Raw genomic sequence first — 22,998 nt, 5'->3', positions numbered from 1 at the left:
CAACGTCGTAAGGCACGCCCCTTGTCTAGGTTTAAGTGTAGCAGCACTAAACGGTTATTTACAATGTTCCTGTTGAGGTGGAAGTCGGGGTGGGTTTAAAAAAAAATCCATTTTGGCTTGAATAACGCAACATACATTCATTAAATCCTAAATCTATTTTTAAATATAAATGTATTATGCCAGAAATGCCTGAATTCCAACAACCACCAAACAGCTAAAACAACAAATAAGAGCAGGTAAACGGATTCCGCAAAAAGATATAAACACAATACGCGGACCCGACACATCAGTGAGATGTAGGCTGTCACTCGATGGCACGTAGGCTACTGACATGCCGTCGGGGTTGGAAGCCTCATTCTGATGCTCCAACAAAAGTTCACTGAATCAGAAGCAAAAGAAGATCAAAACTACGCTTCACATTTGATAAATATCGTCATTAATCCCCTCTTACTTTTGCTGTTTTGCTTCCACCACGATAAAATCACACTTCCTGCACATCTCTCTCTCTCTCTCTCTCTCTCTCTCTCTCTTGGTATACTTCAAGATATAGTTTCCCATCTCAAAGTGTCAGTACCGATAAATGAATCAGAATTATAGTATTTCTGACTGACTCAAAACTGAATCGAATCGAGTGGATTTTAGGATGGAATTGGACCTTGTGAATCGGAATCGAATCGATTATAGAAACCAGTGACAAAACCCGGCACTAATTAAATGTATGTGTTACATTTTTAAAATTTGAAAACAAATTTAAGGCCACAAACATAAGATGAAGTAGACTGAACACGATTTTTTATCAATTTGTTTAAGTAAGTCACCACTACTTTTTATTCAGAAAGCTGATGTGAGTTGTCTTAAATTTGAAAAACTAAGTTGGAAATTTTGTTTCCCAGTGGGAAGGATAAATGGTTTGAAAATGCCATATCACTGCTTTCCTCCTCCCTCGCACAGATCAGTCTGTATGTTCATGGCGCCCACATATTTTTCTGGAATGTGTTGTGCAAACCTGGGTTCAGCTGGAGAAGCTTCAGCTGAAGAGATTATTGTTGGCATTGCTGTGATTCTTTGCGTGATACACTGATTTGCTGAGTAAATGTTTACTCTTATTCAAACTGTTTTGTGCCTTCTTTCAGTTTAACACCAGGTTTATAAACAGCTTGCTAGCTAGTGTTAGTCTAGCTTCGGCTCATGTTACTTAAAGATTAACCCCACAGCTTTAAAAACCTCATATAAAAATCCTTCCGTGAAATTTTCTATTGATTGTTTGAAATAGAAAAGTCAGCAGCTACTTGATAAGAGGGCAGACAAAGCTTTTCGGAAGGTGCAGCTGTTAGGGCTGGGGGCTTTTTTTCAATGAACTTTTATAACATATGAACTTTATATTCTTAACTCCTGTATTATTTTAATGCTTTGTGGGTGCTTTTGAACATCACTATTAATGTCAAATCTAGCCTTTCTTTAGCAACAGAAGCATACTGTTTTTACATTCAACAAACATTTCTGTTTAATTACATTTTAACCAACAACAACAACAATAATAATAATAATAGTATTTGTTTTGTTAAAAATGTGTTTCGATACAAGTTTTGTTGTGAAAGTCCAAAGCCATAAATCAGATCAATGGCCTGTTAATTGGTTAAAGTCTAAATTGGCTTTATAGTTGAAAATAAAGTAATTTAGCTCATCCTTCCAAACAAATAATTGAATTCCACAGTTGAAACATTTTGCTGTTGCCTTTGTGCCTATAAACACTGCCATATGTTTGGTCATTGTGCTTATTAGAAACGTTATATATTAGAAGTTAGCTTTTGACAAGGATGTAATGATTATATTTAAATTAGGTGGTCTTTTTTTAAAACACATATCTCTTTAGGTCTAAACAGTGGCAATACCACACATTCAGACACAGTAGTTGATGGTGTTTTTAATATTATATGTGATTGTCTAATTTGGATGTATGAGGTCTGCATTGACCTTCTGTGTTGTAAATTATAACGGCTGCACAGCCATTAAGGATTAAATCAGCTTCTAAATAATTTTATGGTTTTTCTCCCTCTGCTTGCTTCTTACTGTCTTGGAGGGTCGGGACCAGCACTCCCCACATTACATCAAACTCTTACAAGTCTAGAAAAGGAGCTGTTGAACAGAAAGACATCAACTGAGTGGTAAAAATGTTGGTTTTCCAAAATATTCGTAATCGTCAGTGACATTTATATTAATCAGGCTGAACTTTAGTCATACTTTAGATCAGTGGTTCTCAAACTTTTTACATCATTCCCCACATGGCAGGAAGAAATGTTTTCACACCCCATGCAAACAAACGAATGACAGAAAATCCTAGTTGCATCTTTATTTAGATAGCAAACTCATTCACAATGAATTCTTCAGTAATTTTTGTTTTAAATGAACAACTTTCATTTCAAACAACTATTTGTGACTTTTGTCACTAGACTGCTTCATTAGTCTGCACCACAGAATGCACAGAATGTGAACTTTGCCAGGAACGCAAAAATAAAGTTCAGTTTTAGTCTTATTAAAAAGGAAATCCAGAAACCTGCGAACAGAGATGAAAAAATATAATTTAGTAAGAGCTTAATACTTTTCATTCTTAGTAGCTGCAGTGTGCCTGTTTTTCACTGCAGAGCTTTTCAAAACGTGGTTGCAGGCTTGATACTGCCACTCTCGAATCATGTTTAATGTTCAGCTTGGATCTATGCTTTGTTTTCAGTGAGACAACAGCAGAAAACCCCATCTCACAGAGATAGGACATGGCAAACAGAAGCAGAATGTCCACAGCTCTGTCCTATGAGTGGAAACAAAACCAAAAACAAAGCACCAGAAGCACACCGGCCAAAAACAACAAGGGCACAAGAGTCCGAGACCCAGCTTCAGGAGGGCGACCATGAACCCAGCAGAACAGGAGCGAATGGCGAAGCGGTTCAGGCGGCCGCCCCGGAGGTCGACAGCAAAACAAAACAGAGGACAAAAGTTCGGGAGGCCGACCAGGAGGCCAACGGTCCAGCAGTCCAAAATCCCGGAGTTCCGGGGGCCGACCCGAAGGTCGAGAGCACAGCAGGTCAGAGATCAAAAGGTCAGGGGGCCGACCAGGAGGCCAACGGTCCAGCAGGCCAAAACCCATGAGTTCCGGGGGCCGACCCGGAGGCCGAGAGCACAGCAGGCCAGAGATCAAAAGTTCAGGGGGCCGACCCGGACGGCAATGATGTCCAGCAGACGGCCCGGAAAGCGGCCGGCGATCCCGAGGGGCAAAATGAGGCTTGGGCGATAGCAACACAACCGCAGAACCAGGCGAGGCTGACACAGAAACTGAGGCCGAAGCTGGACCAGGCGGAGGCGAAGCAAGAACAAAAGCCAAGGCTGGAACTGACGATAGCGACACAGGCGCCGAGGCCGAAGCCGGGTCAGGCGAACCAGAAGCAGAAGCCGAGGCCGGACCAGGCGAGGCAGCAGCAGGGGCTGGACCAGGCGAGGCAGCAGCAGGGGCCGGACCAGGCGAGGCAGCAACTGAGACTAAGGCCGGACCAGGCGAAGCACAGGCCGAAGCTGGACCTGGCGAAGCACAGGCCGAAGCTGGACCTGGCGAAGCACAGGCCGAAGCTGGCGAGGATGATGAAGCTGCGGCAGGAGAGGATGATGAAGCTGCGGCAGGAGAGGATGATGAAGCTACGGCAGGAGAGGATGATGAAGCTGCGGCAGGAGGCTGGACGGGCTCCTTGGGCCCTCCAGCTGACGAGGCAGGAGGCTGGACGGGCTCCTTGGGCCCTCCAGCTGACGAGGCAGGAGGCTGGACGGGCTCCTTGGGCCCTCCAGCTGATGAGGCAGGAGGCTGTGTAAGTTGCAGCCACACACAGTCTATAGTGGGCGACATGAGTTTGTATGAGTTCTCAGACTGAGGTGTGGCAGAACCAGGTGAGGCGTCGTCCTCAGGTTGAGGCGCAGAAGCAGCAAGCGGTAGCGCGGCAGGTGGTGGTCCTGCAGGCGGCGGCACGGGAGCCGCAGGTGGTGGCGCTGCAACCACAGGTGGTGGCTGGGCGGGCTCCTCGGGCCCCCCAGCTGACGTGGTAGGAGGTTGTGTAAATTGAAGCCACACACAGTCTAAAGTGGGTGGAATGAGTTTATACAAGTCCTCAGACTGAGGTATAGCAGAACTAGGCGAGGTGTCGTCCTCAGGCTTAGTCGCAAAAGCAGCAGGCAGTAGCGCAGCAGGTGGTGGTCCTGCAGGTGGCGATACGGCAGCCGCAAGTGATGAAGCAGAAGGTGGCCGGACGGGCCCCTCGGGCCCTCCAGCAGACGAAACATGAAGCTGGCTGGGTTCTCCTGAACCTCCAGCAGACGAAGCATAAAACTGGCTGGGTTCTCCCAAACCTCCAGCAAACGAGACGTGAGGCCGGACGGGCTCCCCGGGCCCTCCAGCTGACACTGAAATAGGCTGCACAAGCTGCACCTCCGTCTCCGGCTCCAAACCGGCCTGGATAGCAGTCCCACAGCAACTTAGCTGAGCCTGATGGCTAGCATTTCCAGTGAAAACAGTCTCATCATAGCTGGGCTCATGACCCGGAAAGGCAGTGTCCGTTCCAATAATCTCCGGAGAAAAAACATGAGCCAAGATATAGTCACTCACTTGTGTTCGTGGTGTGGAGCGTCGATGGCGCGCACGCCGCTTTTTCTTGAAAGTGGAAGACGGCGGTGCAATAGGCGGAAGTCCCTGGTAACTCCGAGGTCCCCCGAGAGCCAGTCGAGAACCCCGGAAAGAGGGCTCATGCTCCGGAATGAGCCATGGCTTCCACCGGAGCTCCTCCTCCAATAGAGCGCAGTATATCGACTGACGCTCGTCGTGATCTAAATCAACGGTGTCCAGCGCTTCCTCGCGCTGGACCGTGGCAGGAGTATGGCGAGACTGTGATGAGGGCGTGGAAACTGGTGAGCTGAGAGGTGGTGACGCTGTGGCGAATCTCAGCGAACCGACACGAACACACTCAGGTTCCGGAGGCAGCAATGGAGATGACTGATTGTGGGGTTGTTGTGACTGGTGGGTGCTGGAAGCCATTTCCTGACTCGACAGTTCCTGGGCCTGCAGCATCTCCTTTATCCTGGTAAAGGCAGCAACTATGGCAGGTGAGTCCGGGAGCTGGAGAAGGCGGGGATCCCTCTCCATAATAGCTTCAGCAACGTTAACCATCACCAGCTTGCTCTTCAAATCGGGCGCTGTAAAGATGCGGTCGAGGATCGCTTGGATACGAGCCGTCTCCTCCAGACACTCGACGAGAGCTGCATCCGCTGGGTCCATACTGGTCGGGTCGTTCTGTCACGGCGGGGTGCGCCGATGTGTGTGGAAACAGGACCCAAAAGCAGATGATGACGAGTAGTTGAAAGTTTGAGCAGAAAAGTGATCCTTTATTAGATGACGGCAGGAGTAAACCAGGAAACCAAAGTAAACTGACAAAACACTAAGAAACAAAACACTAAACGGTACTGAGACCAAAACCTAAACTATGACTGTGATGGAAAATAACCAGCAAATACTATGACTAAGACTAATGATGAATAACAGATGAAAACCATAACTAAGACCGAGGTCAAAATAAACAGAACCAGGCTAGAACTAGGGCAGAATAAACAGACGACCCGACAATGGCATGAAGAAAACAAAAGGCTTAAATACAGACATGAGGTGATCAGGGGAAGTGGAAACATATGGGGGAACAGCTGACAGCCATAAACCTAATGACAGGACCAGGAGAGAAAAGCTAAATACAATTAACAGAGAACACATGACATTGTCAGAATAAAACAGGAAATACTAAAACTAAACATGACAACACAACTTAACAGACCTAATACGTGATGAATAAATACCAAACCCCAAAACATAGAAAACCCAGGAACAATAACCAATAACTGCCTAAACTAAAAGCAAAATAACAAATAACACAAAAACTAATAACATATCAAAAAATACAAAGAAAACTCAGAGTGCTGGGTCGGAGACCCAGCCTGTGACACATTAAGCTTTTTAAGTATATCGATGAGATAGGCCAGCTTCATCAGAAAGACTTCATCATTAAACTGGCTTGCAACTTCATGCATGCCTTCCTCCTATAAAATCATCAGAATTTCCTCTCTGAGCTCAAAGACTCGTGTCAACACTTTACCTCACTAAAGCCACCTTGCCTCACTGTGAAACAAAACAGCTACATGCTCAGCTCCAATGTCTTCACAAAGTACGGTAAACTGTTGTGCGCTGAGGGGTCTTGTTTTCATGAAATTCACCACAGCAACAACGTTGCTTAAAACAGTCTTGAGTTCGGGGTTAATCTGCCTCGATGCGAGGGGTTCTCTGTGTACCAGGAAGCGTGTCCATTGCGCATTTGGTGAGACTTTTTTGATAAGTGCGCGCAACCCCTTCTTTTTCCCTGCCATAGTTTGTCCACCATCCATGCAAATTCTCACACAGTTGTCCGATTGAAGGTCATGTTCTGTAAGATAACAGTCAAGAAGCTTGAAGAGCTCATCAGCTGTCACTCTACTTGAGACATACTTGCAAAAAAGCAAATCCTCACACAGAGACTCTGACATGACAAAGCACACATAAGCAATTAACAGACAGTCTTTGTTGCTGTCTGTAGCCTACTTGTAATGCAAAAAGTCTGTCCTTCAGCGCATCAATGAGTTGTTCTTCAGTGTCACATGAAATATCACATAAACAAACAACAAAATCGCCAATGAGCAAGCACTTGGCAACAGTGGGGAGGAAAAACTCCTTTTTAACGGGGAGAAACCTCCGACAGAACCAGGCTCAGGAAGGGGTGGCCACCTGTCGGGACCGAGTGGAGTTAAAATATTCAATGACATTATATAAACATTATATACACATTTTTTTTAAATAAAGCCTTTAAACTCTCAGTGCCCCCTCCTTCTGAAAGGGACTGCTTACAGAGCAGGTATGAATGGTGCCTGAGTAGACATACACAACTCACAACTTCCTGGCTCTCATGACTCCTCTGCAGAGGGTTTCCCTAAGAAGTGGTGGCCTCGTGGGGGGTGTTGGGGAACGGGGAGCTGTGCCTCACTGCCCTTCCCCTCTCAGAGAAACCCTTCTACAGAGGAGTGGACAGAGCCAGGAGCTTGTGAGCAGTGTATGTCCTGGTGAGCCTCCACCTTTTACAGGTGGGTGCAGCCTGGACTGCCTAGAGACAGACCAGACCAGCTGCACCACACAGACACTTCAAATCGCATCTGCTGACAAAAAATAGATAGATAGATCCATCCATCCATTCATCAGGAACTGCTTACAGAGCAAGTATGAGTGATGTCTGAGTGGCATCATTCAAGAGATTCTCACTCATAATGATTTTGTTCATATATAAGCTAAGACATGTAGAAAAACTTTCATATTTAGTAAAAGATATTTATTAACACTATCTAATTACCAGCATATTTTCTGAGTGTTACTCAATGTCTGTAGGCACTGGGATCTTGGTGGTTGCCTAGGGTACAAAATGTCATCTATGTTTTGTTTGTTTTAATTCAGTTTCATTTCATTTCACAGATGTTAATAGAGGTTTACTAACTCTATGATATCCAAATTGAAAAATCTGTATGGATTTAGCATAATATATTAATCATTCATTGGAATAATCCAAATATGCAAACTAAATATCACATATTTGTTTGTAAGGAGCCCTTGAATGTTTTCAAAGGTGCCTACTAAAAATTAAATGTAGGGGTGGGTTTAAAAAAATGATTTTCCGATTCAAATCGATTTTAGCTTGAATAACACAATATCGATTCATTAAATCCTGAATTGATTTTTAAATATAAATGTATTTTGCCAGAAACGTCAGAATCTCAGGTTAAAGCTCACAAAACTTTTTCAACAACCACCAAACAACTAAAACAGCAAATGAGAGCAGGTAAATGGACTGCGCACAAAGATGTAAACACAAAGCGCGGACCCGACGTCTCACGAGTCTCACAAGTGTCAGTACTGATAAATGATCAGAATTATACTATTTCTGGCTGTCTAAGTCAAAGTGTGCATCACTTTAGTTCAAAGAACCAGCCAGATTTACTGTGAAGACTGGGTGGGGGGAGGGTAACTGAGTTTATTTGGGTACCAGCACACTGGTAAGGGGGGAGGTGGAATGGCACACATGGGGCTAAACAGGTACTACAACAATGTGTGGAGGTGACACTTGGTAAAATAGGAAGAAAAAAACCTCCTAATCATGTTGAAAATGAAAAAGAAGTGGCCGCACAGTAGAACAGGGAAGATAAAGTATACAAGAGAGTAGGGCCAAGCAAGGCAACTGGAAGAAATAGAAAAAAGGAAGTCATTTTCTCTAGGCTAATAATAGGTCTGGAATAAGTTCAGCCACACGACCATTAGGAAAACATGATTCAGAGCAATGTGTAAAATGCAGGAGTGCAGCATGTGTTACTGAAATGTAATGGATACAGACAGCTGCTGTAGACCTCTCAAGTCATGGTCCTCAGACATAAACAAATACCAAATCAGTCAAGGAATGCAGCCGTGCTGAACTCTTCACATTTTAATTGTGAACGCGTGAAATCCTTCAGTACAGAATGACAGTCATTAACAATAATGCACTTTGAACAGCATATTTAAACTGTAAAACAGAAAACAGCATCAACACAGAAAGCAGCTTGTATGAATGCAAACATTTCTTTTTATTATGACAACACAAAGTAAAGACTTTTTAGTGAGCTTAACCCTCATCCTGTCTCACAGGTTTCGGAACAGAGGCTCGCAGTATGAGCATGCTACAGGTTGTGCATCTGACGGATGTTCAGGGTATCCCGCAGCATTAGGTCACGTAGTCGCCAAAGTGCATCTGCCATTGTCTTGTGGGCGCCCTTACTCTTCAGCCAGTGGGACGGCAGTCTGCTCTCTTGCTCTTTTGTCAAACGCACATCTTGTTTTTGAACTGAAATTGCAAAGACATTAAATCAAAGATGAATATGAAAAAAGTACAATTAAACAAAATATTGGTATTCATGGATAAGAAATACGCGCAGTATGTGGAGATATTTCTACTACTGTAACTACCTTTCTATGTAGGCTGAATGACTAACTATTGAAGTATAAAATGAACCTGAGAGAGCTTGGTCCCACTTGCTAACAGTTGAGGATTCTGCTGTAAGGCCCTCGATGTATCTCAGGTAAGCCTCAGAGTGGAGCACCCGCTGATTTTTGGCAGGCGGGGACACAAACACTGGGGTGGATGGCTGCTGCAGTGCAGGTTGTCCCATCTGAGCCTGACCAGGGTACGGTGGTGGAGCCTGCTGTCCTGGGCCAACCAAACCCATCTAAACATAACAATGCAAGAACTCCATTATTTCTCTGATTCAAACTATAATTCAGCTCAATTCCACTCAATTTCTTTATACAGCCCAATATCACATGTGGAGGTTGAAAGGGTTTTACAAGCAGGAAAAAAATATAAAAAGGACATTCACATTACATTTGATCATCATCAGTACTGACATGTATACAAAGCTAGAAAATATTGGCAGCTGCCACTGCTACCCCTCCTAGTAGATGCAAGTATGGTATAAATTTGATAAACCTAGGTGACTTCCTTCTTGAATTATTGTATTTACAAGATTTTCAGAAAGGTTGACCTCTGACCTTAAGATCAAGGTCACCAGAATTCGAACTTGTCCAAAATTATTAGTAGATATACCTGTGGTATCAATTCCAAACTCCTACGTCATCTCGTTCACGATTTAGCGGATCCACAAACTCTGAGGTGTAAAAATGCAAATGGTATAAAGGTACACTTTCTTGGAGGGAGCTAAATAAAGTGCAAACATTAAAGAAGTTTTTCAGGTACTCTGTATTGAAATTGTTTGATGTAAACTTTAAACCAATGACCTGATGATTTCCAGGCTTATATCCAAAACACACATCTGCATCAAGGTTGCAAACTATACCTAGACACAAATCTTATATACAGTTTTAAGGGATTTCTTTTTCAGAGCCCAACTGATTACCTGAGATCCATGAACACTTCCTGCTCCAGGTCCACCTACTCCATTGATACCTGTGAAGATATTAATCCATGACAAATTGGAGCCAGCCAAGTGCTACTGGTTTATATTCCAAATACTATGTTAAAAATACAATACTAGAAATTAACCGGTGTTTTTAGCAATTTCAGAAATGCCAATCGTTAAAAAGATGATCACATGTGGATTTATTAGCATCATAATCAAGGTTATGTTAACACATTACCATCAGGTCTGTTGGTAATGAGCTGCATAAATACCCAAGTCCTTGATGAGACTATGCGCTCTCAGCTGTCTAGTCATCAACTTAAGGACCTCAGCCTATTGGTACAGGTAGCCCCTCCAGCAAGTCAGATTGGTAGACAGGAAGCAACTGCTTGACAGGTGGTGTGGCTATGACAGCACTCTTACCAAAGTATGGTATTCCAGGGAACCCAGGCATAACGCGCAGGAGATGTTGGGGAAAGACAGGCACCCCCATGTGATGTGGTGGTATGCCAGTCATACTAACCATGCCTTCAACATGTCCTTGCAGGGGCATCATAGCTGACCTATATGCACCCATCCTACCTTCTTAGGAAGGAACAGTAGTAACACAAAACAGCAACATGCATTAGTCAAACATGCATTCACTACCAGGCATGCAGTTATATGTTACTATATATAAATGAATGGAAAAGGTCACACAAATGGGAAATGTGCATGAAATCGTTTTAGTGTATGTGCAGCATGGCCAAGCATTCATTTTACCGTATAAACCCTTAAATGGTGTATACCACCCTTTCATGTGTAGGACACTCCATGACCCAATTGAAATGCAGATTCTACGATTTTTATTATGTGTCTGGGTGATGTATAATGGGTGTTATGCACAATTTAAGTTTATGAATTAGGTGAAATAATGTTAGAGGCAATATAAAAGGAAATCACAGCAAAATGAAAACAAAAAATTGAAGATGTGAGTAATTCTAGCAGTTAAGCTTCTTATTCCAGTCTTGTAGTGTGCACTGGGGATCCATCTGCATCTATGAGGGGTTACCTGACACAGGCATCATGCTGGGATTTAGCATCCCCATGGGGGTTGGGGGAGGCACCACCCCCATCAGTGCCCCTACTGGGGTACCTGCTCTAGGGGACGTCTGATGCTGGGCCCTTTCACGTTCCTGTTGCTCAGCCACTTTTGCTGCTCGCTCTGAAACACAAGAAATATAAGTATAAGGTGTTAACTTTATCATTCACAATTCGTGAGCCATAAATAAGTGGATCGATAGATTCAATCAGTCAATCCATCAATCAATCTCTATGCTATCAACTGAATAGGAATATCAAATAAAAATACTCACCTTCATACTCTGCTTTCCTGGAACTGTCCAGGTTCCTCCACTCTGTGCCAACAAGGCGGCTCAACTCCCCAAAGGAAAAGTCTGGGTGCTGAGCTTTTATCACCGCTCGCATCTCACTGCTGAACAGTATGTAACCGCTCATGTTGATCTTCCTCTTTGAGCCTTCCTTCTTTGAAAGCCCTTTTATGGACTTTGGTGTGGACTGTAACCAATCAAAGGGGAATAATCCGTAAAAATACCGCACAATTATTATTGCTCAAAATTATTTAAAATAATTACTTTCATACTAACCTGCGGAGGAGTGTAAGGCATGATATCCATGTCACTAGACATGGAAGACTGCATCTGTGGAAGAGTCTGGTCCCCTAGCTCGCCATCATCATCCCCAAGATCCTCTAGCTCTTCATCAGTCATGTCAGCAAACTTAGCTTCCAGTTCCTCAATTTTCCTATCTAACAGAGGGGATGGCTCCTTCTGGGGTACTATAAGCTTCCTGTACAAGACATTCAGTGTAATTTATTCTTCTTTTCCAAATAAATTCTTCAGTTAGGAAAAGCTTGTTAATTGATTTAAGTTCTCCTTTCAGTAACTCAAATACATACACGGATGGCAGTAGAAAATTAAAGCACACACAGAAATGAAAAGCATCCAGTATGAAAAGATCAGCTGTCTCTATGCAAACTATGCCAGTCTTTAAAACAGTTTGGACCAATAAAACATTTATTACTTAGCTCTTTAACACTTAATAGCTGAGACGTCTTGATTTTTCACCAACCAACAATGATAGGCATACATAGCCTACAGACTGTTCACCTAAAATAGTAGATTTCATCTTCCAGCACCTTCCCAGAGAGTGAGAAGCGCTTCAGACCTTTGAATTTCTTCATCTGCTTCTCACTCTCAATGTAGCGGCTCTCACAGAGCAGAACGTTCTCTTCAGGCACTTCAGTCGGCCGACATGACAAATAGTCTTTGAAGGACGACACGACACACTTTCCTGTGAAATGAGAACAGATTTGATTAATGCTTTTAAGGATTCTTCTGATAATGTTATCATCATAAAGTAGTACACAAAGCTGACGGTGTTCTGTTTAGGGTACCTATGATGCAGGTCATGGGACAAGTCTCCTCCAGGTTGCTGAGGAACACTTCCTTCTTATAGAACATCTTTGTGGGTTCGTGCTCTGTTTCTTCAGGATGAATAAAGATGGGACCAAAAAAGTAACCCGCTCCATCGCGCATCCACATTTTCTCAATCCTGTTCAATAAAAAATATAAAAGACGCTGTTTTTTAAGCATTTGATTAACTATGATCAGCATACAAACAATAGAGTTTCAATTATTATAACTGCAGGGAAGCATGAGGCATATTCCAAATGGCAGTTTGGAAAAAGCAAAATTGAATTGTAAGCACATCTTTATAACTAAGCAAAAATATTAGTATTATAATATATTATAATACTAAGTTTTGTCTGTCATAACAGAAATGCTGACGCAACTTTCACAGGAGCAGCTACGCTACCTGCCAACTCGATGGGGCACAAGTCCATGAGAAGCGATGTAAACGAAGTCTGCTACTTTAAGCCACAGGTTGTTGTAGCAGAGTTGCTCGTAGTACTGACACCCTGGCTCCCCATTGGTCACATCCAATGGCACATCTTCCCTTTCCTGCAGACACAAATCATTTTGCTGACAGCGAGACTTATATGCACACTACCAGTTTTTATAGAAGCAGTCAAATCGCTATTTACCTTGTCTATTATACCATTTGTAATCTTGCTTTCATCTGCAATCTCTGGTGGCTTCTCCTCTTGTTTCTGGGCAAAAATGGATGCCACACGGACTACAGGAAGGGGTACCTCTCTGGGAACAAACCGGACAGAGCTCAAGGGCATCGTCCACATCTTGATCTTTTTGAAGGACTTGGACTTGGCAGAGTAACGGGACTCACAGACATAAACATCCTCCGCTCTGAAGCCTTCAGGATGAAGCTTGAAGTATTCCTTCAATGAAAAACGCATTTAAAACAATAAACAAAACAAAAAATGGCCATAAAACAAAACCTATTATTAATCTAAAAAGAACAAAAAAGCAGTGAATTACCTTCACAAACATGACCACACATTTTCCCATAATCTTGCTGACAGGAGCTTTGTTATAATAGTCACTCTTAAAAACTTCCTTCTCCAGGAATTTCCTTGTAGCCAGATGAAATGTTTCATTTGGCCTATAGAACCAGCAGCCATACAGCCACTTTTCCCCTGTGTGTATAAGCGGTAGAAAAACTTACTCAGTTTTACTGCCTGAAAATATCAATATGATTTTTTGTTTTAATGACAAAACAATTTAGTTAGTGTTAAGAGACTGACCGGTGTTGTCTTGCCAAAGACGCTCAATGTAGATTATATGGGGCTGGAGGTTAGGCTCCGCAGGCTCCACGTACACGTAGTCGCCCACATGGTACATACTGTCCTTGAAGCTGCAGTCCTGACTGTATGTGCGCTGTAGGCCCGACTGCCATGATCCTCCAACAGGATCCTCCCTCTTCTCTGCTTCTGTGAATTCACCACATATTCAGCAAAACAAGGCTATATGCACAGATGCATGGTAGTCTATGATAGCACTTTTTATGGACTTTTAGTTTTAATACATAAAGTGTTTGACATGTTTGACATAATACCGATTTTCTCCTCTTCTCTCTTAATTTTGTCTTCTTCAAACTCCTTAGGGAGCTTCTCTTTCTTCTCCTTTTCGACATCACTATGCAGATGCTTAGAAGTATAGCTGAGCGCTGGGGACATCAAGATCTCTCCGTTCTTACACAGTTCATCTCTGATACGTATGAAGAACTGCTGCAGCTCCACAGCATCTTCAAAGATCTCTGAGTCTGTCCTGTAATGAACAAATGGTGTAACACTAACTTCTGCTTCTTTTAATAATAAGCACTGATTTGGTTTTGTGTACAATGTTCAGCAATACTTTACCGATTCAGTCTTCTGGCCTTCTCCAACACTTCAAACATGTGGTCCTGAAATACATCCAACCTCTTATAATGGCCTCGATCCACATTATTTCTGATAATCTCAAAATTGAGCGATGGCTTCTCTGGGTTAGCGGGATCAACAGCTGGGATCTCAGCGAGTGAATCGCTGTAACAACGTCCCTCATCATCTTGGTGGCCGAGCACAGAAACAAAGAGGCTGCGAATGAGTTCCTGGATGAGGCGAGGCACATCGGGGACATGGGCATCCTCTCCTCCCTCCAGGTCACGCCTCGTCTCTAACAGCACCCTGTGCAGCAATAGAGCGTCGCGGTAAATCAGAGACTCTGGCTCATTGTAAGTGCAGGCGTTGTTGAACATGAGCACCAAGTCCTCAACCAGAGCATCTACATCCTGGTACTTGTTAGCCAACATGTGGCTCCTGATCTTCTCCATGTCCACAGGTTTCTTGATGGCAATGTAATAGTCAGGCAGCTCAGCACGAGAAGGCAACCGCAGGAAGATCGTGCTGAGACGACGGCCCCGCTTATCAGTGTAGTTCTTGACAGCTTCGTACAGTTCATGCAGTTTCTGCTGTAGAGGTGTTAAATACTTTGACTTCTTTAGAGTAATGCTGTTCTTTCCTGCAACAGAAGTAGGAACATTTCTAATTCTTGACAGATAAGAAATTTACATACTTGCATATATTGTTTGATTATGTTACTTGAGTGACATACTTATTTTCAACTTTGGGGACATCATGTCATCATCATCAGTTGCTGGGCCAAGCTCTTTGCGCTTGTCTTTCATGATCTTCTCTAGGACGTCTGCATCGTTGTAAACCTACAGATACAGAAGTTCAGGGTAGACCCCCTCTAGGTTCAATCTCTGTGTCAAACAAGCCAACTTTCCTTTGATTGGCTGCCCCTTGCAAACAAAAGATTTGAAGTGGCTCCGCTGACAGAACTGCATGGCTTAGATGATGATATCAAAGATATCTGGTCTTAATAAATAAAGTCTGAGCTTCAAGCTCATAGGTGTGTGTATATGATTGATAATAATTAAAAGCTCAAAGGAGACCTTTGAGCTTTTAATTTTTGTCATACTATCTACTCTAATAGTGAAAGAAGGACTTGTCTTCAGGAACAAGAAACAAATCAGCTTCTTTAACTTTAGAAAATATAGAACAAATAACTGGGATCTCTAAAATGTATCAAAAAAAGGGAGGCGCATCAAACCTGAGAGCCTTCCTCATTGTAGTGTCGCGCATTGCGGAACATCAGCTTCATATCTTCCAGCATTGAGTCTTCGGTAAGGTACTTGTCTGAGCGGATATTGTGCTCTATGGTCCTCAGGTCCATTGGTTCCAGGATGACTTTGTAGTAGTCGGGATAGTCCTTCTTTGAAGGCTTGACCATGAAGAGGTCACACAATCTGCGACCAGTGCCAGCTTCTCGCGCCTCATTCACAGCAGCAAAGAGAGCTTTCATCCTGTTTTTCTTCGTATTCTTCTTGTGACTAGAAGCCAGAGAGAAACCACCAAAGAACTGTCACACAGGTATCCCCTTTCCAAGAAATGACCAACTTTAGAGAATTCAACAAGTACGTGACAAAGTGCACCTTTTTCTTTTTGTGCTACTGGTGTCAGAGGTGGCAGAGGAGAGCATGCTGTCGCCATCATCATCATCTCTCTGTAAAAGCTCCTTTCTCTTCATCTAGGTGAAAGGTGATAAAAACAATCCAGAGTTACAATAATTCTTTAACAAAAAAAACAACAAAACAAAACACCACAAAACTGGCAGAAAGGTGTAATCTTTAATAATCCATAAAGGAGCTCTTTTTTAAAGAGAATGTCCAAGCAAATCCAACATAGACGCACAACTACAAGGAACAGGCAGGCACTGACCTGCTGAATATGCTGAAGTTTTAGAGCACGCTTGTAGATGGAAGAGTGAGGAACGTTGTAGCGCTTGGCATTCTCAAACATCAATGTCAGATCTGAGTCGATGTGCTCAACACTCTCATACTCGTTGTTTTTCATCTTGTTCCTGTGGGGAATTATGGGCTCTCACATTTGGGAAGGAGGGCACAGGAAAACTGAACTGTACAGTGAGTGTGTTTGATGCCACATTTTCCCACATAAGATAAAAAAGACAGGATGCAGGTGAAAAAAAAAATAAAACAAATCATTGATGAAAACATTGAAGAACAAATGAGGAACAAAACGAGCTGATATTTGCCAATATAAGAAAATGAAGTTTTCTTTCTTGATTTCTTTAAATTCTGAACTACAAATAATTTTGCCAAAAAAAAAAAAACAACAAGTTTAAGAGCATGAAAACAGCACTATGAAAACACAGTTCTGTCATACTTGATCTGATGAAGGCAGATGGGCTGACTAATCTGGTGGTAGTAGTCTGGGTAGTCTTTCCTGGACGGTAGCTGCAGGAAAGGCTCAGAAATCAGCTGGCCCTGGCTGTTCCTGGCACCGCGCACAGCTTCATACAGCTGGAAGATGGGATTACTCATGTCCATGTTAGAGGTCATACTCTCTGCCTCTGATTCTCCCTCATCATAGTGGACAGACCCTGTCAAACACAGGAGATAAATGGCTAATGGCTAATCTCTGTTACAACACCGTAAAGAGCAACTTAATCAACATCCAACAGTTTAACAATGAGATGATGATGTACCGGAGAGTATGCCTTCCTCATCACTTTCATACTGAAGAGCCATGGTGATAGCTGAGAGGCGGTCTCCCTGTGCAGATCTTCTATTCCTTGCAAAGACAGACAGAAAAATTTAAAGAGCCGAGTCAAAACCACACAGTTAACACAACTTCTCTCTACATTATTCCAGGTGTTAAGTACCTGATACGAATGCTGGACTTGATTGGCTCTCCGTGTTCTATCTCTGACTTCTTTTGTGCAAAAATCTTTTTAATGGTGTTTGCATCCTGCAAGACAACAGCAAGTCACAAGTTAGTGTCTTGGACACCAGCAATAGCCTGTATCGTGCTTTCAGATGCACCCTGACCTTAAACACCTGTGATCCAGGCTCATTGTAGGTTTTGGCATTCTTGACCAACAAGTCTATGTCCTTAGCCATGGCATTGACACTCCTGTAATGGCCCAACTAAAAGCAAAAGTATTGGTTGGACATTTCATTAAGAAAATATTTAAAAACACTAAATCAGAATTTAACAGGAAAATATAAGCGTACCTGAATCTTTTGAGCGATGATTTTCAGATCTATTGGTTCCTTAATGATGGCATAATAATCTGGGTATTGCTAAATGAAAAGGGCAAACTGCAAATCAAACTAAACAAACGTATTTTATGTTTCATTTTACAAGTCATACTCGAGGTTCTCGTACCATTTTGGAGGGAAGCTTCTGGAACAGCTCGCTGACAAGGCGACCAGTGGGCTCAGTGTACGACACCACAGCATCAAGGAGCTGCTCAAGGACTTCTTTCAAACAGGTAGGTGCACTCTGATATGCAAGTATTTACATGAGTCAAGCAGCAAAATACAGTATCATCTTTAGTCATGTCAGCTGTAGACCGTATTCTCTTTACTGACACAGTAAAAGATGGCTTTTAGATCTGTTACTGCTGGGACTGAGTTTAAAAGTCCTTAAAACAGATGAGCTAAATGTTTCACATGACAGAACTGCAACTGCAATATCTTCAGAAAAATTTAAAGTCCTATCCGGTCGCTACTTCTTCTGCAAAGATCAGTGTTAGTATCTTGGTATAAAGTTTACATAATGCATTAAAATTTAATCACACTTTCTATTAAAAAAATTTGTAATTCATGATTAATTTTCTCATTATTACTACACATAAAGGTGATCAGCTTTATTAACAAATTAACCCCTGGAGAAATCTTGCTGTTTAAAGAGCACAATGGCATTAATTGATCATTATCATTTTAACTGTAGGCTGCAGTCAGAAAACAAAGCAACGACCTGTTACTCTGTTGCTGCATTTATTGGTTAGTTTGCTTGTGTGACTCATATTTTAACACAGCAACCTCATGTTTGTAGATTTTTGGTTTTGGTCTTTTGGTGAGTTTAGCGCTGGTAAAATATTAAAAATAGCTGTGACGGTAAGTAAAGCAAATCAAATAACCTGAGTATAAACTTCAAATAGCCCAAATCAAACTTTTCTGTTTGCCAATCCCATGGAAAACTGAAAACCCAGTGAAATACTTCATACATATGCAAGTGTGGAATAGTGCAAAGAATGGGACACTCCAGTTGTTGCAGGGCTAATATGGCTAACATAATTTTTAGCTTTGATCAAAACTACACTAACTAGAGCTGTAGTAAAAATGCAACTGAGGGTTAGCTTTGCTGATTACTAACAAAATACAGAGAGATGATTCAATGCTGATTCTGGCCAGTAGATGGCTTATACTGAAGAATAACAATGTATCCCTAAAATGCACCTCATCTTCGGTAGATCCTCCAGGGTTGTCTTGTGCATCATATCCATCTTCATCATCTTCATCATATTCCCCTCGCTGAACAAACTCATTCTTGGTGCGCAGGTAAAGGTCCCACAGTTTGCAGGCTGCTCTGTATTCTGGACTGTCCGACTACATTAGGGCAAGACAAATTAATTTTATGTTCATACTCTGGACCTTACACTTCCTTTACAAATATGTTAAACCATTTAGAGTAGAAATATCTATTTGTTACCTTATAATAAGTCTTTGCATTGTTGAATAAAAGTTGAAAGTCACTAGTTAGTTGTTCAACATCATCGTACTCCTCCATCTTTAATTTTTGCTGGATCTTCATCATGTCAATAGGCTGAGACACCACGTGGTAATAGTCTGGCTGATTCCTGTAGGAAAATTAGACTTTTTTTGTAATGTTTGTATTCAACTTCACATTTTGGGATTGCTATTATAGGATTTTAATAATGTAAGTATATCTAATGATCACTCATCCCTCTCATCACCTCCTTTTCGGGGCTCTAATGAAGAGCTCACACAACATCCTCCCCTGGTCATCCTTGTAATCTCTGATTGTGTTGTATAGTTCGTGGCATACAGCGATCTGTAAGGCAAAATTTAAACACTTAAAAACACCCACACCCTTTTCATCATTAAATACTTACGGTCAGTGTGGCACTATAATTCTCACAGTTCATTTTTTAAGAAATGGTAACTGAAATTTGTAAAATTACAGGATCCACAGTAGGAATGTTTGAGGTCCTTCTCCTCTTTCTCCCAAATGAAGGCACTAACGATGAAGCCTGGCTATCGTCAAAATCTCCTCCACTCACACTGCTAGAGGGAGACGTCGCCCTTCTCCTTTTCAAGGCCATGACGAACCCCTGAGAAGACAAAGTCCAATTAAGTAACAGCATTTGGGAAATAATGCACAGAAATAACAGAGCTATACTCAGTTGTACTGTATCAGAAGCAGATGATTAGATTGTCACTCATGAAAATTATAAACTGATATTATGAAGTCAAAAGATTTGCCAGCTGTTCACGGCGGTGCTGCTGTGACTTTCCTTGGAGTCAAAAGGGATGAACATAAAATAACAATTTGACGTGTGATTTCCTATACCTACAGATAACGTGGTCTCAAAATCTCACTAAGATGATTTCATGTATTAAACATAAAGTTGCCTTAAGGTTTAGAACTGGTCTCTTCCCCTTCTTGACAGATCCTCTCATCCTTAAGCGCAACATGTACTGCAAATGGCATGAAAAGGGCAGAAAATAAACAAAGAAATCAGGCTCGAAGCATACAGTGTGGCTCTCGTTTTCTTGATTTAACAAGAAAATGCAGGTTTCTCAAGTATTCTGGATTTCTGGCATACACTTTCACTTTGAAAAACTAGCAATAAATGATGTTACTTCTCGTTATAGTAAAAGCAATTAAGTATTTAGTTAAAGGAGTCTCAGTAAAATCAAGAACGTCAGTGAAAACAATTTCCGCAAACCCTTTGTTGTACACACAACCACACTGTATGACTAATAGTTATGAATATGATTAAAAATCTAAGCAAGTAAAGCTTAAATGAGTATGAGAATGGGGAGCATGAGAGACTCCCACTGAAATGATCCACTGTCACTCCGCGGGGGTTCAGCAATAGTTATTAGTATTAGTTACAGTAGTTCAGTTAGTAGTTACTAATCTTATTCCCAACTCAAAGTTCTTCCTCAAACCCACATTTTTTCCTTTACACATGCACTCAACAGGCACTTTATTAGGTACATCTCGCTAGTACTAGGCTGGCCTCCCTTTTGCCTTCAGAAATACAATAATTCTTTGTGACGTCGATCTAACAATGTGCTGGAAACATTCCTCTGAGATTTTGGCCCATATTGACATGATAGCATCACATAGTTGCTGCAGATTTATGGGCTGTATATCCATAATACCAATATGCCGTTCTACCACATCGCAAAGGTCCTTTATTCAATCAAGATCTGGTGACTGTGGCGACCATTTCAGTGCACTGTCATTTTCAAGAAACCGGTTTTGTGACATTGCACATTATCCTGCTGGAAGCAGGCATCAGAAGATGGATGCACTATGGTCATAAAGGGATGGACATGGTCAGAAACATTACTCAGGTAGGTTGTGGTATTTAGGCGATGCTCAGTTTAAGAAGGGGTTGAAGTGGGTCAAGAAAATATCACCGGCCTCATTACAACACCACAATCAGGCTTAACCATGAATATAAGGCATGGTGATTTGACAAGGTTCAACGTGATTTGCATTCAGAGATGATCTTCTGCATACCTTGGTTGTAATGAGTGGTTATTTGAGTTATCTTTCCCTTCCTATCAGCTCAAAGCTATTCTCCTCTACCCTCTGGCATCAACGAGGCATTTTTATCCAGAGAATTGCCTGCACTGGATATTTTTCCTTTTTCGGATCATTCTCTGTAAATCCCTAAAGATGGTTGGGTAAATCCCAGTAGATCAGCAGTTTCTGAAACAGCCAGTCTTGCACCAACAAACATACCATGTTCAAAGTAATTAAATCACCTTTTTTCACCCAATTCTGATGCACGGTTTGAACTTCAGCTGGTCATCCTGATTACGTCTACTTGATCTTTGCATTATTGAATAAACTGCAGTCCCATGTGATTTGCTGATTGTATATTAGTTATATTAACAAGGACTTGGACAGTTTTATGTAATAAAGAGGTTAGTGAGTGTATGTTCACGTAGGGTGTACTTGATACCCATCATCTAACTGACATTCACACCCATTTAAAACCAACGACTGCGTGTAGACTGTGTACCCAGAAGAAGCCCACACAGTTGCAGGCAGAACATGCAAACCAGCCTGTAGAATCCAAACCCATCTCTAAAATACCGCATCACTGTACCCCAAGTCAATATAGCCCATAGCTTACATTTTATTTAATACATACATATCCATTTAAAGTGTGGATTCTGAAATACACACATTTTGTCTTCTTATGTTTACTTTTATATTATACATGACATTTTTACATTATACAGGAGTATTCTTTAATGTACAGAAAGTGAGGATGCTCAACTGTTAATTCTTGTACCAACGCTAATGTGTAAAATGACAAAGTACCAAATGATCAGTATTATTGTTGTCATTCATTCCTCTTTGTGAAACAGCCAAAGTAGGATTTATGCAGCACCATAGGTGAACACTGGCCACTGCTCTCAGTAAATGTAATGCAGATTTTTGGCTGCTATATCCCTGTAGAAAAGCAGTAGTAGTAGAAAGCTTAGTCTGCCTCTTAAACTAACTGTACCCATTTACAGAGTAAACAGCAGTGATCCTCATACATATGTGATATCAAACAATAGGCCTAACGCAGAAATGTCAATAACTGTAATAAAAAATATACTATTGGCACTGTGTACAGTGGAAGGAGGACCAAAAAGGCACGTTGGAGCCTTAAATGATGAATTTAAAGGTATTTAACATATACTTTCGGGAGAGGAGAACTAGGAAAATGAAGGTGTTTAAAAAATAAAATAAAAATAAACAAACCCTCTGCTCTCCTAGTAGGTTTTAAGTACCTTATTTTACGTTGTTAAATGCTGCAGCTCACTGCTTTCACCTCGAATGACATTTCGCTTAGTGCGCGGCAATGATGCTGGTATGTCTGGAGGTCTGACTCGCCAAGAATGTTAACAGCTCTCCCTTAATGCTCCCCAGCAGCTGCGCACAGGCTGCCGTCCAGCGTGCACACATCAGCAGCCTAGCATGCAGAACGGCAGCTGTCCACACACCTGAGTGTCTGTCACTCAGCGTGGACAGGTACGCACCTCGGAGCAGCTAGCCTTAGCTACAGTTAACGGTTAGCCTTAACGTTACCTGGTGGGTTAAAGCCTAGACAAAGGCATCACTGTAACGACGACTAACGTTACAAAGCTACCGTTATGTGCACCGACGACACTTGTATAAGGAGAGAAAAAACATACACACACGTTTTACAACTTGACATGGCTGTGTGCTTACCTTTTGTGAACACGACAGCACTACACCCACAAAATCTTAACCATCAAGTAAGCCAATCACTTATCGATTTTAGGTAGGGGGACAGAACTGTAACGTTCTCGCCAATGTAACCTTTATTTCCGTTTGCTTACCTTCACAAT

General features: G+C 42.0%; 1 protein-coding gene across 4 annotated transcripts; it reads right to left on the bottom strand.

Moving 5' to 3' along the window:
* Positions 1–8,555: 8,555 nt before the first annotated feature.
* On the bottom strand, positions 8,556–22,998 carry LOC113022495 (protein polybromo-1-like). 4 transcript variants are annotated; one of them, XM_026167953.2, is made up of 30 exons: positions 22,859–22,998; positions 19,572–19,721; positions 19,344–19,441; positions 19,079–19,226; positions 18,826–18,975; positions 17,750–17,866; positions 17,596–17,664; positions 17,410–17,508; positions 17,244–17,329; positions 17,067–17,152; positions 16,745–16,961; positions 16,280–16,421; positions 15,994–16,088; positions 15,612–15,891; positions 15,111–15,216; positions 14,378–15,017; positions 14,074–14,285; positions 13,763–13,948; positions 13,497–13,654; positions 13,145–13,396; positions 12,916–13,061; positions 12,494–12,651; positions 12,207–12,390; positions 11,685–11,886; positions 11,394–11,595; positions 11,090–11,242; positions 10,462–10,623; positions 10,036–10,085; positions 9,135–9,348; positions 8,556–8,966 (listed from the first exon to the last, which is right to left on the bottom strand). In XM_026167953.2, the coding sequence occupies exons 2-30, from the start codon at positions 19,710–19,712 to the stop codon at positions 8,803–8,805; spliced, it is 4,917 nt and encodes a 1,638-aa protein (XP_026023738.1). In that variant the 5' UTR covers positions 19,713–19,721; positions 22,859–22,998; the 3' UTR covers positions 8,556–8,802. The 4 variants fall into 4 exon arrangements, with proteins under 4 accessions (XP_026023738.1, XP_026023739.1, XP_080158000.1 ...); XM_026167954.2 differs by having other exon boundaries at positions 10,462–10,620; XM_080301874.1 differs by having other exon boundaries at positions 19,671–19,721.

Source organism: Astatotilapia calliptera, chromosome 5 (genome assembly GCF_964374335.1).
Source record: "Astatotilapia calliptera chromosome 5, fAstCal68.1, whole genome shotgun sequence".
Taxonomy (NCBI): domain Eukaryota; kingdom Metazoa; phylum Chordata; class Actinopteri; order Cichliformes; family Cichlidae; genus Astatotilapia; species Astatotilapia calliptera.
Note: the sequence above shows the minus strand (reverse complement) of the source record. Positions and strands in the feature narration are given on the sequence as shown.

What these genes read in the sequence shown, in the direction of transcription:
- LOC113022495 (XM_026167953.2), bottom strand. Translation starts at nt 19,712, where the DNA reads ATGGCCTTGAAAAGGAGAAGGGCGACGTCTCCCTCTAGCAGTGTGAGT. An exon ending in AACTTCAGCATATTCAGCAG is followed by an intron (nt 16,089 to 16,279) that starts GTCAGTGCCTGC and finishes CCTTTCACCTAG; the next exon opens with ATGAAGAGAAAGGAGCTTTT. An exon ending in CAGGAAAGCAGAGTATGAAG is followed by an intron (nt 11,243 to 11,393) that starts GTGAGTATTTTT and finishes CTTGTGTTTCAG; the next exon opens with AGCGAGCAGCAAAAGTGGCT.